Source organism: Grammomys surdaster, unplaced genomic scaffold (assembly GCF_004785775.1).
Source record: "Grammomys surdaster isolate TR1022 unplaced genomic scaffold, NIH_TR_1.0 126115, whole genome shotgun sequence".
Classification (NCBI taxonomy): domain Eukaryota; kingdom Metazoa; phylum Chordata; class Mammalia; order Rodentia; family Muridae; genus Grammomys; species Grammomys surdaster.
In genome coordinates this window covers 4,339,600-4,355,824 of record NW_021620923.1, presented here as the reverse complement: position 1 = coordinate 4,355,824, position 16,225 = coordinate 4,339,600, and the positions used below count along the sequence as shown (strand labels likewise).

At 36.7% G+C, this 16,225-nt stretch overlaps 1 protein-coding gene across 1 annotated transcript in view; it reads left to right on the top strand.

The window, feature by feature from the left end:
- Gbe1 (1,4-alpha-glucan branching enzyme 1) overlaps positions 1-16,225 on the top strand; it is a 222,166-nt gene that overhangs the window by 41,518 nt on the left and 164,423 nt on the right. The window contains exon 2 of the mRNA XM_028756259.1: positions 3,433-3,602. Within this exon, the coding sequence (XP_028612092.1) occupies positions 3,433-3,602 (170 nt within the window). The remainder of the gene's footprint in view (positions 1-3,432; positions 3,603-16,225) is intronic.

Below are 16,225 nucleotides of genomic sequence, written 5' to 3'. Positions count from 1 at the left end.
ATAAGGGGCCCAGCTTGTGTCGTGGGGTAAGGGCTGCGATCGATCTGGGATTCTCTTGTACATTATCCCTTGTTTGATCTTATTCTTCCTAGAGAAGAATTGCATTTTCCCCCCCAAATCCAGATTTCTTTTGCTAGTTGTTTCATATCATTTAGTCATTTTATTATCTGATTATTACTTAATGGGACTCTTTCTGAATTAGAGCCATTTACTGTGTGAATATTTTGTAAGTTTATTCAACTAGATTCCCATTGTAAACAAGATAGATCATTCCCCATAGTTTGGTGATAAAACAGTGCCATAATTGATACTTAGGTGGAATATATCTAAAGAATATGTTTCTAAAATAGGAGTTACTTGAACAAAGCAGTTTTGAAATTTTAGTAAAGGATACAAGATTATTCTTTTGTATTCTAACAAAGAACTTTGAGAATCGCTGTTCCCATTCCAGCTACATCCTGTCCACACTGCCTGGTCTTGTAGTAGGGAATGGAACTCAAGGTTTATATTTTGACCTACTTGGTTTTATTTGTTTTCATTTTTCTATGATTTATATTTTAATGTTCATAATCTTAATCTTATTAGAAATGACTGGTATTAAAGATGACATTTTAATGGCAGGCTTACAGGTTACAATGTGTTATTAGACATGTAATTTTTTTCTTGCTAATTTGCAATGCTGTCTTATCACTTATTAGTGTGATCTCAGCCCATGATTATGTCAGAAACCCAGGTTAGTTCCAAAGCTAACAGTTCTAGTTCCATAAATCTAGTTTTATAAACATAGTTTTACATACCCAGTGAAATTCCTATGAATGTTTAGCTCATTTATTAATATAAAAATCATTAGCAGTATGGAAAACTGATTTTCTTAGGACAGTACTACTCACATTTTATAAAAGAAAAAGAGAGCAGAGTAGGGGAGGCTGAGTAAAGGAACTGCTAAGGACCAGCCTCAGCTTAGAGAAGGGGTCCTGAGGATGGGATGTTTGGGAGTGGTAAAAGAACAACTAGGAATTAATCTCCAAGCTGACAGCTCTGTGTTCTGCTTGACCTGGCTCTCCAGACAGCTGTGTAGATAGCTCAGCTCTTGCAGACCAGCCTTTAATTTATATATCAATTCAATCATTACCCCAGGTTCCCTTTTGATTATCCCTTGAACCAGCATTTTATGACCTTAGCCCCTTGATTTTTAGAAAAAACATCGAGTACATTTTTTTTTTAACATAGAAAATGAACTCAGAGATCTTCCTACCGTTGTGAGCATAGACCATAACCTAGGTGGGTAGGATCTGGCTTTGAGATCACCATTTCCACCACCCCTGGACCTAAATTAGTTGTGTCACTGGCTGACCTTGAACTCAGAATTCTGCCTGCCTTTATCTTTCTGACAAGCTTGCTCATTAGTGCAGCTGCCTTTGTTATTTTTGGTTCATGAAGCCCTTCATACAATTCATATTGCATCCTTATATTTCGTATAGTTGAGAAACTATACATTTTTGAACTCAGGTTTTCAGAGTTCTTTCGCACAGCCTTAATGGCTATCCTGAAGGTCACATTGTTCACCACCTTGCTGAGGAACACCAGGCACACCCTTGCCTCCCAGACATTTGCTGTTTCTAATTATCATGGTGTTAGTAACCTTGGGGGGGGTATTTCCAAAGGAGTAACATAAAGCCAAATATATACATCATACAAACAAGGCTTACATCTAGCAACTGTCAATGCTTGTGGAGTTCCACGCCTTGATAGCTCTGCTTCAGGGGCAGTACTGTGTCATGCTGTCCCTTTTGCATTTTTCATGACAAGATTTGACACAGAACCTTGCAATGGAAAACCAACCACCTCCCCTAAAATCACACAGAAATCCAGTTTCCCTCTTCTCAAAATTGTAACTTTTGGCTATTGTGATTCTTCAGTTATTTTTTAATTACATTCCTCTTTCTTCTTTTTTCTTGTACTTTTCTACATTTATTTAGTCTGCATGTGTGTATAGGCCTTAAAACACTTGACAATAGTTAAGTCTCTCCTTTCTTCTCATAGGCTCTGGGCATTAAACTTAGGGCGGTTGGTTTGGTAGCAAGCACATTTTTCTCACTGAGCCATTTATCTGTTCCCATTTCATTCTTAAGATCTTTAGTTATATTTGAATTCTGTTATTGTTATATAGTGCTTTAGTTCACAAATTGGGCTAGGTTTTAAATTCATTTACTGTTGAATGTGAAATTTGTACAGATTCTGTCTGTTAAACTATGTTCACTTTTTTGTTTGTTTGATTGTTAGTCAGCTTCTCAGATTTTGTAAATTCCCTGTGTATTTCTATGTAGTTTCATACTATCTTTCAGGGAATTATTATCTTTCTATGCCCTATATTTAAAGGAGACACTGAGGAGAAATTCATCTTGCAGTTCTGGCACCTGTACTTTTTAAATGAAAGATTATTGTGCTGGGTAGGTTTATGTCAAGTTGACACAATCTAGAGTCATTAAGGAGGAAGGAGCCATAGCTGAGTAAATGACTTTGTAGGATGGACTGTAGGCAAGTCTACAGGGCATTTTCTTAGTGATTGATGTGGGGAGGACTCAGCACATTGTGGGTAGGGTCTTCCCGCGATGGTGTTCTTGGTTTCTGTGAGGTTGAGCAAGCTCTTCCATGGCTTCTGCATCAGCTCCTGTAGCCAGGTTCCTGCTGTTTGTGTGGCTGCTTGACTTCTCTCAGTGATGAACAGTGATTTGGAGTCAAATAAACCCTTCTCTCCCTGTGTTGCTTTTGGTCATGGGTTTCATGCCAACATTTGTAACCCCAACGTAAGACAGTCTACTTCCTGGTTTGTTCCTTTATTTTTACTGGTTTCTTTTTTCAAGTTTGCATCAGATGTAAAGATGAATTAGTGAAAAGAAGTTGAGTTTTGTTTTTGTTGTTGTTGTTTTTGTTGTTGTTGTTGTATTTTTAAATGCATCGGGAATGATCCTGGAATCCTGAGGAACTAGAGGAGGGTCAGAAGGAGCCATATGCTTGCTGTGCCTATCTTAGTTTGGGGATCATCAGTTTCACGTTATGCCAACTGGCTTCTGTAATTTGACATGGTATTGTTCTCTCAATGGTCAGAAGATTTAGAGTAAGGACAGACAAACTACAGCCCACAGGTCAAATCAACCTGCCATCTCCCATATTTGTAAATACGAAGTTATTGGAAACAGACAAGCATTTCATTAACATTTTATTTGTGGCCTCTTTCATGCTTCACAGACACAGTTGAGTAGCTGTGATAAAGAGACCAGATGTCTGCCAAAGCCTCTGCCCTATTGCAGGAAAATTTTGTGAAGCTCGGCTGGAGAGTAATTTTATTTTATTGCTGATTTGACTGTTACTTTCTTTTGTTTGGAAGGCAAAATTTCTAACCTCTTTTCTTTCTTTTGTACTTTTTCAAAGGTATAAGAAATTTAGCCAGGTTTTGAACGACATTGGAAAGAATGAAGGTGGTATCGATAAGTTCTCCAGAGGCTATGAATCATTTGGCATCCACAGATGTTCTGATGGTGGCATATACTGCAAAGAATGGGCCCCAGGAGCAGAAGGAGTTTTTCTTACTGGAGAGTTCAGTAAGTATTTTTGAAAGCACTGAAGATATTAATATTTTATTTTTCTGTCATGAAGACTTAATTTGCATGTTTAATTATATTAATATTAATGATTCAAATAGTTATCTGACTTTCCAGCTAATGTCATAGTATTCACTAAATATTTTACTTCATGTGGTCTAATTGCTTCTGCTATCTTGTAATACGTGTATTCATGAATCTTCACTTTCTAGAATACAGTGCACACACACAAAAAAATAACAGGATGTGAGAAAAATCGTGTTAGAAAGAGGACTGCAAATTACTCAATATTGCTTCAATGTTCTGGAAAAAAGGACACAATATTGCTAAAAACATTGGCATAGATAATCTCATGAGCTCTTGCAGTCACTAGCTGGTATCACATTTCTTGGATCCTTTGTAGTCTTATATTGCTTTTGAGTGTTCTGTAAAAGGAGACATTCAAGACATTCAGCCTACTACATAGGGTCCTTAATCACTCAGATGCTGTTTGTCTTTGTCAGCTTCATCTTTCCTTTCTTTTGTCATCTGCACTATTACCTACACTAGACAGAGTTAAGTCTACAAAGTACAATATCAAGAAATAAGACTTCTTAGCTTGTAGACTAGTGGTTGAATGGAGAACCATAAAAAAAAACTCAAGTAAAAAGCTCCCCCCCCCAACAAAAAACATACCAAGAAAAGCCACCTCTCCCCCAACCCCCACAACAAAAAAACCCACTCTGTAAGACAGCCTGGCATGCTTTATGCTTAGAGAATAAGGAAATACTATAATACAACAAGGAAGAAAGCTGTCTTTTGAAAGTGAAATAACTGGATAAAACAGACATTGTCAAAAAGTCTTTGCTATCAGCAAAAGAAACATGAAAATGATTATAATCTTTAGTGCCATAGAGGAGTATAATACTGCAGATTTGATATTGTCAGACTAAAATGTTTTGCATGATGTATTAATCTATTTCTAGACATTCTTGAAATGCCAAATGTATAGGGATAGAAAATAGACTATTGTTGTCAGGGGATGAGGCATGAGTGTACTATCTGGAGTGAGAAAAGTGATTTAAACCACAGTTACTATGTTGGTGTATTAGTTACTTTTTGTATCTGTGTTAAAGACCATCATCAAACATGACTTATAGCATGAAGAGTTTTTTTGGTAGTTTGTGGTGGTTTGAGTAGGTTTGCTCCCCATAGCAACACTCATGTGTTTGAATGCTTGGTCCACAGAGAATGGCACTATTAGGGGGTGTGGGCTTGTTGGAGTAAGTGTGGCCTTGTTGGAGGAAATATGTCACTGTAGTGCGTGGGCTTTGAAGTCTCCTATGCCTAAGCTCTACCAGGCAGTGTGGAATCAGTCTTCTTCCTTTGCCTGAGGAAGGCAGTCTCCTCCTAGCTGCCTTTGAATGAAGATGTAGAACTCTCAGCTCCTTCTCCAGCATCATATCTGCCTGGATCTTGTCATGCTTCCCACCATGATGATAATGGACTGAACCTCTGAAACTGTATGCCAGCACCAATTAAATGCTTGTCTTTATAACAGTTGCCTTGGTCAAGGTGTTTCTTCACAGCATTGGGACCGTAACTAAGAGACAATTTTAGATGGAGAGTCAATATTGTACGGGAAATGTTTCAGCAGATGTCTAGAATAGGAAGGTTGGCGATTGTATCTTTAACCACAGGCAGAGAATGGAGCAGAGCAAAAATGAGATCGAGAGCCAGAGGGGAAGGAGAATGAATTAGAATGTATTTCCTACATCTTTAAAGCCTGATAATTCCTCAGATAGCACTGCTAACTGGGGTCCCACGTGTTTAAATATGTGAGCCTATGGGGGACATTTCTCATTCAAACCACCATTGGTGATTATGTGGCTATATGTATTAATCAAACTATATAGAACTATAAACAGAAAGTAGGGATTTTTTTTGTTTGTTTTGCTTTTTCTCTGTAAGTTATAGGTTAAAGAATGAACAAAGCCAAATGTGGTCATCCAGGCTGCATGGATCTAGGGATGCTTGCATCTGAAAATCTGACTTGAGTGGCGTGGCAAGGGAATGAAGGAAAGATAGACACGTAGATCCATGCACAGAAAATCTGGGGTCAGGTGGGTTATATGCTCTCTGATGGAGTGGTGTCAACTACAGCAGCAGGTTGGAACGTCAGCATGTTTGTGCTGTATAACCCAAGGTCAGGCTGTTGTCATACAGGAGAAAGAAGCTGTAGTTGCTAGGTTTTCCACACATTGGTCTATTGTTGGCTAGCATCTATACTAGTGTTCAACATTTACACTCAGACCAGAGGAAGTCTCTGCCAGTTGCTCTGAGCCTTACCCAAATGGGGAAAGCCTGGCCAGTTTCACATGGATCTGAGGCATTCATTCTTGACATGACTGGCTCATTCCACACAACACACAGTCACTCAAGACTTCACAAGCTCAAGACTTTACTCATTCCCTACAGCATGCCTTTAATTCCAGCATTTAGGAGACAGAGGTCGAAGTTCCTTGTGAATTTGAGGCCAATCTTGGGGTACAGATCAGGGATATAATGAGAGCTTGTATTGGAAATTAAAAAGAAAAAAAGACTTTAGCAGAAGTTTTAGGTTTCACATAAGGCAGTACTATCTAAGCGAAATAAAATTCATTGCCCTTACATAACTCAAGATTTTTAGTAGTAGTGTGAAGTACAAGAACACTTTAATGAGCTTTTATAATATTTTATTTAGCCTAATCTATAAAGGTATTATCAAATTAACATATATTGGTTTTAAAATTCATTAGCAGATATTTTTATTCTCTTTTTGTACTATGTCTTTGAAACCCGATTATGGAAAATTTGATCTCAGATGCTGACATTTCATGATAAATCCTTAGCACATATTTTTGATTTAACAAAATCGCCAGTTTAACAGTAGATTCACAAACCTGGAATTTTTCTTTTTTTCAACTTAGTTAAAATTTTCACAGGAAATGACTTGAATAAAAGTTTTAAATATTAAATTTAATAAAACAATAAAATTAATGGAAATGAAATTAGTGTAAAATTCAGTGTCTCTGTAGTATTAATTGACCTCATTTCTAATTCTCAGTAGCCATATTTGGTACTAAATCTCCTATTAACATTCACTTTTTTTTTCTTTTTTTAATTCAGTGCTGATTCCTAAGCTCTGGGTCTCATCTATGCTAGGCACAAAAGCTATCCTTCTCCACTGCTCCGCTTACCCTGCACTCAATTTTATCTGTTCTTTCTATTTCCATTTATTACTTTGTGAGTATTCGTTCAAGTTTCGAGCCCACCCCACCAGTTTTTATTTTGCATGTGTGTTGGTATGTGTGTGCATGCTTGTCAAGGTTAGAAGGTATCTTGCAGGATTCCAATATCTCCTTCTACCACTGAGTCCTGGGACTTCTACCACGTAGGTCTGAAGGCTTGGTGGCAAGCTCACTTACTTTACTGGCCCTCAAGTTGAATTTTATATAACATCCTTACTCTCAAAAGAAATGTAAGAATTTCAACTAAAATGATACTAGTATTTTATTCTCTGTCATATTTACAAATAGAATAGTTTTTAAATAAATATCAGTATATAAATGAGAGACTGAAAGATACATTCTAAAATGATAGTTATTACAAATATTGATTTATTAAAACTACCAGAGGTGTTTGAATAATTAGATTAAAGATGTTTAAGTACTGTGTTTAAGTTAAGAACATTTAAAAGTACAATGATTTTAAAAGTTTTTTGTAAAGTGAAATTAAAATTATGTGGTACATATTTCAAAAAATTTTTTGTTAATGTGTGTTTGTGTGTGTGTGTGTGTGTGCGTGTGTGTGTGTGTGTATGTTTCTTAGAGGACAAGTCATAGGAGTCTGTTTTTTTCATCCCCTATGTACGTTCTAGGGATCTAACTCAGGTTGTCAGGTTTGGTGACAGGAACCATTACTGGCTGAGCCATGTTTTTCTGTAATCATCTGTATTTTAATGTGAAGAACTCCCGTGTTAACTTTTTTCCTTTGTGTTGAATTAAGTTTTAAAATCTCACCTTTTGGGAAGTTGTATTATCTAATTTTAATGCTCTCTATATCCTGGAGATAGCATTTACCCAAATGATTTTTGATCAACCAGAATTTACTTATCAGTTAAGGTCCAAAGACCATTGCATTTAATAAATTAACCTCAGTTTTTAAACTGTAGTAGGATATCAATACAAATAGAATTGTGATTAGAAGCTGTCAAGACTAGACACTATTTTAGAGGTATTCAAAGCTCTAATTAAAATTTCTATACTTAATCAAAAACAAGTAAAGAAAGTATAGACTACTCTGGATAGTATAGCCTAGAATCCTAGGGAAGCAGGGCCTAAGCAGGAGTATCACACATTCAACTATCCAAGTAAAATGAATGAATAGCTAAATAAGTAAAGGCTGGAATATGACTTAGGGGTAGAGTGCCAGCTGAGGATATGTAAGACTCAACTTCAGAGCTCAGAATTGCAAGTAAAGAGTATGCAATCTTTAGTTCTGTTTTGTGGAAAATTACTCCTGTTTTGTTTTATTGCACATTTTCTTTATTTAGATTTCAAATGTTATCCTCTTTTCCAGTTTCCCCCTCACAAACCCCCTATCTCATTCCCCCACCCCATGCTTCTATGAGGGTGCTTTCCCACACCCACCCACCCACTCACTCCCGCCTATCCTCCTCGTTTTTAAAATACTTTAATACAGTCCTTTCTAATCACTGTCTTGTTTTGTAATCTATGTAGAAACCGACAACTCTAGACATTTGTTTTTTTCAGGGCCTAGTCATTTTTTTTCTTTTCTTTTTTTTTTTCCCTGTCTGATCTGAGAACTGCTTTGAGAAAACGAACATAAATGCTTTTTGAGAAATAAGTTGTGATGAGTTGGTGTTTAAAAGGAAGGATTTGGGTTGTAAAATACTGCTGAGTTCCATAACCAGGTCCCTTCACATGGTTCAGTGAGAGACAAAGATGCTATGGTGATGTTTCCTGCCCAGTTTGCTTTGGGTTCTTCTTTACAAATGTGAAGCATCTATATCAAGTTCTATGCTACAGTCATCAGGAGAAGATGCATTTTCAAATGCTAAGAGATTACTGTATTCATTTCAGAAGGAGTTAGATCTCAAAAAATAAGATAGTTGATTTTGTCCAAACTGAAAAAGACCTATTTCCATTTATTATTTTTTAAACAATTTATTATTCCTGTGTGTATGGGTATTTTAATGTATATGGAGTATGTGGTGTATGTGTGTGTGTGTGTATACGTGTGTGTGTGTGTGTGTGTGTGTGTGTGTATGTGTGGATTTGTTTTTTTCCTTCTACTCTAGGATCTGGGGAATCAAATTTAGGTACTCAGACTTGTATAATACTCAGTTTTACCTGAAGAGCCATCCTGCTGGCCTGCCATCTGTGTCTTAAAAACTTCTTGACAAAAGAAGTTCGCATTTTACAAAGTATATTTATTTTCTTTATTTGAGGGAAAGTGAGACAAGTTTCTCATTTTCTTTCAGTCACTTTAAAGGGGCACCCATGCAGGGAGCTAGAGGGTGTGGTAACAGCCCCGAATGGTACCTGCAATGCTATTTAGCACTGGAGCATTGCCAAGGAATTGAAATCCTCTTCAACTCTGAAAGCGTTTTGTTTGGATTTCCTGTCATTTTCCTATTTTATGTAAGATCTAAAATAGATTTCTAATTCTACAGTAGTATAATTGATTTAGCATCACAGTTTGAGAGGCACTGACCTGAAATGAGTGAATATACTGATTGGTTTATAATTTTATGACTCAAACACTGCAGTTCTGACATCACTTGCTTTTGTATTACTTTCATCCCCTAATCTAAGCCAGTGACACTCAGCTCTCACTGCAGTGTCTTACAAACAGCTCCAACATTTGAACAGCTGATAAAGACAAAGCCTTCTTTATCCACTCACGTTGGCTTCGGTAGTCAGCTGTGGCTCTGCCCAGTGTGTTTGATTCCTTGTAGAATCCAGGATAATGGAGAAAAATCTCCTTGGGGCACTGCTGATCTCCTGAAAGATGGGTGGTGGGGGGAGAGGACGATCAGTGGAAGCATCCTGGGGTAGCTCTAAAGGCTTTGACTTAGGAGTCAAATATGACTTGTACTTTTCCTTTATTACATAATCTAGACCAGCCTTATGTCAATGAGGTATGCTTAGAGGATGAATACTGTTTCATGGAGATGCTCAATAGATTAGGGTCAGTAATACAGTCACTGTCTCTGAAGGACAAGGATACAGCCTACACTGTGTTAGAATTTCTCGTTTCTTGTTACCTTGTTTCCATGGGAATACCATAGAATGTACCTACCCAGATGGAGCCTATGAAATCACTATACTGTAGTATCTCAGGGAACACAGGTGCATGTATATTTTAGTTATTGACCAAAATTTCATTGTATAGCACATATGATCCCAGAAAATAATCACATTTTTGTATATCACACATAAATGTTGCAGACTTCATTATACTCTCTGATTTTAATTTTTTTCTGAGGGAAGGGAGTTGGATGGGAAGAAGAATGCTCTACTTAGATTGTTTGGAAGTTTCTTGGTTTCTGACTTCTGGATTCCAAAGGAGCTTCAAAGGAATTCTTTGCCTGGTAGATATTGTCAACTCCCTATGAGTTTTTGTGCACATGGCTTACCTTCAGTTTGCTTACTGGAGTTTTGATGTTGCTTTAAAGCAAAGGTTTTAGGACTATTCTGGGAACTGCTTGGCAGAGGGGTGGCAAATTGCAAGCTAGGTCAGGAAAGGTTTAGAGTGCTGCTTACCAAAACAGTGTCCCTGCTGAGAAATGTCCTCTGTAATGAGTGTGACTCTAAAAGAAGCAATCAGCAAAAAAACATTTTGTAGAAAGTTTTGGTACCTCCTCTTACTTTCCAACTTAATACTGGTTCTTTAGCCCCTCTTCTGTTTATTGGATTTAGTGTATTTGCATCTGTTTACAGACACATTGTAAGTAGTGTCCAGTGACTCCCACAGAACACTGAGCACTGGGAGTGAATTTCTTTTTTCCTGTTATATGTATGCAGTCTGCGTCCACCTCTTGCAACTTGTGCATCTTGTGAAGTGAACATTTCCTACCATCCACCATCCTGTGAATGATAATTCTTCTCATTACAATTCTGTGCCATAATATTATATGAAATGATGAACTATGAGTATGACAGAAAATAAACTCCTGTGGTATTAGCAAAGTCTCAACCAGGATAACTTGGAAGAAATAAATTATGTGCAGGTGAGATGAGTGAGGATACACATTTAAATGAATTTTAAGTGCTTCCCCCAACCCCATATGTCTTATACCTTTCATTCTACTGTAACTGAAATGGAACTGGAAGCTGTGGAATTTGTACTGTCTTTATTGTTTCTGTAAAGCAAGGCACCTCACAATCCTTATAGAAGATCCAATTGAAAAACCTGGTTTTAACCTTCCATCAGAAGATGGGTGGATATATGCTTATGTTTATATTTTCTCTTAAAAAGTTTTATTTGTATAATTTGTACATGTATAGACACATGTCTGTGTATTTTCCTTGTCCTGTTTTAACTAATATTTTCATTCCATGTATAGATTCAGACTCCAGTTGTGCTAGATCACAGAGTCTTGTTGGAATGCTTAATGGGATTATATTGGTGGAGATGCATCCTTCCTAGGATTTTAGAAGATTGCTGTTAGAGACCTTAATGCTTGAAGGGAGATTTTGAACTGCATGACATAAGTAGTAATTTTCTATCACCATATTGCTTTTTCTTTTTTTTTTTTATAAAAATCCTCTTAAAATTTTATGCTGTGTGGATAAGATGGCAGTTCCTGTTAGTTTTAAAGTTTTGATATTTCACTTGTATGTAAAGTCTGTACCTTTTAAAATGAATTTTAGCAGTCATTTTGTGAAATTTTAACAACTTTTGTCTATCAGAATGGTTTTATTAAACTTACTATTTACTTAAACAAAGATATATCATTCTTTAATTATATCAGAAGCTTTCTTAGAGGAGCAGTGCTCTATGTTATAATAGTCACATAGAGCCAGGACTATGACAGATTTTAACATAGATCAACAGCCTCTTGATCACAATGCAGCTATTCATTTAACTTTGAACAAAGAAACTGTCATTTATGATAGACACTTAAGAAAATTTTAGCTTAATTTGTTGGTATTTTCCTTCTTATGCCACAGATACCAAATGTCTTAATATCATTTTGCATTGTGGAAGAGTTTACAGAAATGTGGCTTACCTATCAAAGGTGGACAGCATTCACGGCCCGCCCCTCACCCCCAAACCCATGTATTTACCTTCAGATCACATGTCTGTCATTTTCTGTGAAGCCTTGAGGATTGCTGCTGTAGCTGGCTTCTCATCTCATTCTCGTCTCAAATCTACCTTCTTTTTCTCTATTAGTTTGAATTCTTCACTTTTTAATAGATTTTTTAATACAAGATATTTTGACTATGGTTTCCTCTCCTCTAACCCCTTCAAATTCTTCCTTAACTCCACACTCACCCAAATCCACAAAAACAAACAAACCTAGGATTCTAACTGGGGTCTAAATCTGTACACAACCAGACAGAAAAAATGCCCCGCCCCCACTCCCAAAAGTACAAACCACATACACAGATGCTGAGACTTGCACATTGGCACACATAGAAAATACATAAAAACAAAATCAGAAACCATACTGTATAAGCAAATGAACTGTGAGCATAGAAAAATGCCCAGGAAAAGAATTGGAAACAAAATCTTCCCCAAAATCCCATTGAGTTGTTTTTGTGTTGGCCATTTTCTGTTGAGCGTGGGGTTGACATTAAGTGTGGTTTGTACACTAGCCTGCACAATGTATACATAATATGTTATATGAATTACAGAGCACTTGGTTATTTCCTCCAGAGACCCCATAGCTCTTCTCCATGTGACTTCTTGTGGTACTTTTTTGTCTGGCTACTACTTTCTCTTAGCCTTAGATGTTACAATCCAGTTTTGTGCTATGTACTAATCCCCTGGGATCCCATTTTTGTTTGTTTCTTTCTTTCTGTGGCCAGTTGATATGTCTATATATTTACTTGAGTGAATCAACATTTGGATGGTTTCTACTTTGTCTATTGTGAATACTACTACATGAAAATTAGCTTCTTGGTGTGTGAGCATATGTTTGAAATTCTCTTGTATTGCCTTGGATATTATCATTTCCCCATCTTTCTCTGCTCTAATTTTTTTTTTTTTTTTTTTTTTTTGCCAGCTCCCTTGGTCTCTACATATATGGAGATGCTTTTATGGGGATACTAGTGGCAAAATGGAACACCAGAGAAGTGCTGGCTCTCTATAGATTTTGTAAAAAGCATTCTCCTTTCTTGGCAGCAGTAGACAATAGATCTCACTTTTCCTCTGTAAGCAGATACATTTTGTCTCAAACCTCCTCGAGTACGGGTTCCAATCAAGACAGAACATGACTCAATAAATATATCAAATAATTTATTTTGTTCCTGAAGTAGATGCCAAGATAATGACTTTATGAAACAGGAACATGCAGGCTCCAGGGTTCTGAGTTAGTCTAAAAAACTTAGATGACGCTCTGAGTCATTGCATGGGGAGTTTGAGATTAGCCAGACTTTACTGAGATTTCCCTGAATGTGATTTAAAGGAACAGACCATAAAGCTATTATTCTAAAAGGTTTTGTAAGTGACCTCACTTACAAAAATAGCATTACATTGTATATTTACAGGAAGACAGGTTCTGTTTCTGTTTTTGTGGATTGATTGCTTTGTAACCAGACAGTTTGGTAGGATAGAGTATAGTCTGATGAGACACTTCTGCTTCTCCCTGTAGATATCACAACTGTTTGAAAAAGGGCCACAGGAATTTAGAATTCGCTCCAGAGTACCTGCTGAGGAGGAAGGGCTGAAGCCTGGGGGCATCCCTGGGAGTTACTTGCATCCTGTAGAAAGGTTTTACAGCTTTATTTGATGACCTTGCCTGACTTGGAGAAAGATTTGGTGTTAAGACATTGGTAGATAGAGAGACACACCTAGGTCAGACTGCTTAGTTATTTATCTTTTTCTCTTGTTTTCTAAGTAAAGTCTCCTTCCTGTAAGGATCACAGGGTAGAACTGGACAATGGTTAAGGGAGTTGAATCACTGGACCTCTTTGTCCCTCTTGCTAATGTGATCATATCCTGTAAACCTGCCTTTTCTGTCTTTCACTATTAATTTGTCCCATTTAATCGGCTTATTGGAGACAGATTCCAAACCCTGCTTCTTGAGGTGGAGGCTGTGACTTCTGTGTTTGATGTGACACCCCCCTTCTTTCTTTCTTCCTTACTTTTCTCTTACTTCTTCCTCACTTCCTGTATGTTACTCCAGCTAAGCTAGTATCTGATACTGAAAAGTGAATCAGTTTTAGGCTTCCACAAAAGCAAATTGCTAGCGTTATAATAATCTATCAGAGGCTTCTAAAATATCATCAAGCAATGGACATAAGACTATTTATGCATCTAAGCCCTACATACATTCTGTAAATTCATTTTGTCTTACATTTCCTTAGCTTAAAAACATATGAAAAGATTCTTAAGGTTCTTAAAGTTATTGTATCAGTTAAATGCTTTAACTATTCTCTATCGAAAAATACTGTAGTATGTGTATGGTACTTTTATTGGAATATTTAGTGGAAATTCTACAATGTAAATGAGAGTAAAAATGCAAATAAATGGTGACCACATAAAATAATAACATTATATTGAACATTTGTTCCTATTTTAAGTATTTGTTGGCATTTGTATGTGATGTTTTAGTTAAAAATACATTTGTAAAAGCAATCTTTGTTAAGATATTTTAGTAAATAATTTGGAAAGTGTGGGGGTTTAAATTAGAACGGCTCCTTTAGGTTTATATATTTGAATGCTTGGTTTGCAGTTAGCAGAATTGTTTGAGAAGGATTAGGAGGTGTGACCTTATTGGAGGAGGTGTGCTACTGGGGTTAGGCTTTGTGATTTCAAAAGCCTAGATTGTTTCCAGTTAGCTCCCTGTCCTCTTTCTGGTTCTCTCTCTCTGCCCCCTCCTCCCTGTTTTCCCCTTCCTCTTTCTCTCTCCACACACACACTTCTTCTGTCTTTCCACCTCTCTTTCTTTCCCTCCCTCCCTTCTCTCTGGGCTGTTTCATCATATAAGCTATCAGCGGTTGCTTCAGTGCTCTGCTTGCCTGCTGTTGCTGTGCTCCCGACCATGGTGCCCTCATGTTCATGGACTCATCTTCTGAGACTGTAAGCAAGCCTCCAATTCAACGCTTTCTTTTATAAGTTGCTTTGGTCATGGTGCCTCTTCACAGCAATAGAAAAGTAACTAAAACTGGAAGACATTTTCAAATCCATGCTCTAAAGTAAGAACAAATGCTAAGACTAATTTTCTGACAGGTAGAAATAGTATATTTGTAATATTACCTTTTAAGTATTTTGATTATTTAGTTTGCTGGTAAGTTGTTCTTTTATCATTAAGCCAAAGATTTTGGAAATAAACTTTTGTGGTATATTTCTAGGGAATCTATAATTGATTTAAATGATACATGAGACATTTTTTCCCCCAAACTGAACTGATCTAGAAAAAAAAAATCTCTTAGAATAGCTGTATTTAGATTTTAATGAAACTAGGGAGACAGGAGACTAAAGTGAATTTCCTTTTTAGTCTTTTAAATGAAAAAGTGCATCATTTGTCCTATATATCTTATTCATCATCCGTCACAGCAATGTATTCATGCCCAGAAGAGAGATAATGAATTCAGCGAGCCTAAGGAGTGGAAGAGTGTCATTCAATGCAGATGAGTTTCAGTAATATTCTTCTCATAAAAAATTGGGTTCCAAAACCCTAAGATTTAGAATTAAGTTGCTATAGATGTATTTAATTAAAAGTAGATTGCATTAACATTTCTTAAGTTAGAAATAGGTTTAAAATCTTAAATTAAATTTATCATTAGTTTGTATTTAACCGATATTCAGGACTTGTCTTTAATATGAATTCTTTATAAAATTTAGTCACCAAAAGGTATATTTTAATTGAAATATTATAGTGAACACATGAAGAAAGTTTTTGAGAGAATTTTATTACATACTTATTGGATAGATATAATTTATATTTCCCTTCTGGAGAAAGTAACCAGACTTGCCAATTCTGAATAAAAAAGTAAAGAGGGACCATACTTTCTTACTTCCCCTTACATTTCAGTGGCACAGCTGCTGATCTTTACTAATATTTTAATGTTATTAACCGGTAGACTAGCTTCTGGTTTTAGTACTCTCCAGTGAATATTCTTCTTCTTAAGCTATAGTGAGTGACAGAGTAAGTTATTAAAGCATAAAAACACACATGTGAGACTCTATATTGTTCAGATATATTGGCCAGATTGCAAGCTGTCCCATACCAAGTTGGTTTAAGGCTTCCCAGAGGAAATCAGAACACCTGACACATACACTGTGGTTCAGCCTCACTGTTACTTCTAGAGCAAGTATAAAGGAAGGTATGGTGCCTAGAGAAGTGGATGCAGCGAAGCACTGTTCCTCCTCATGCCTTCTTCCACCCTGGGTCTGCATCTTCAGGA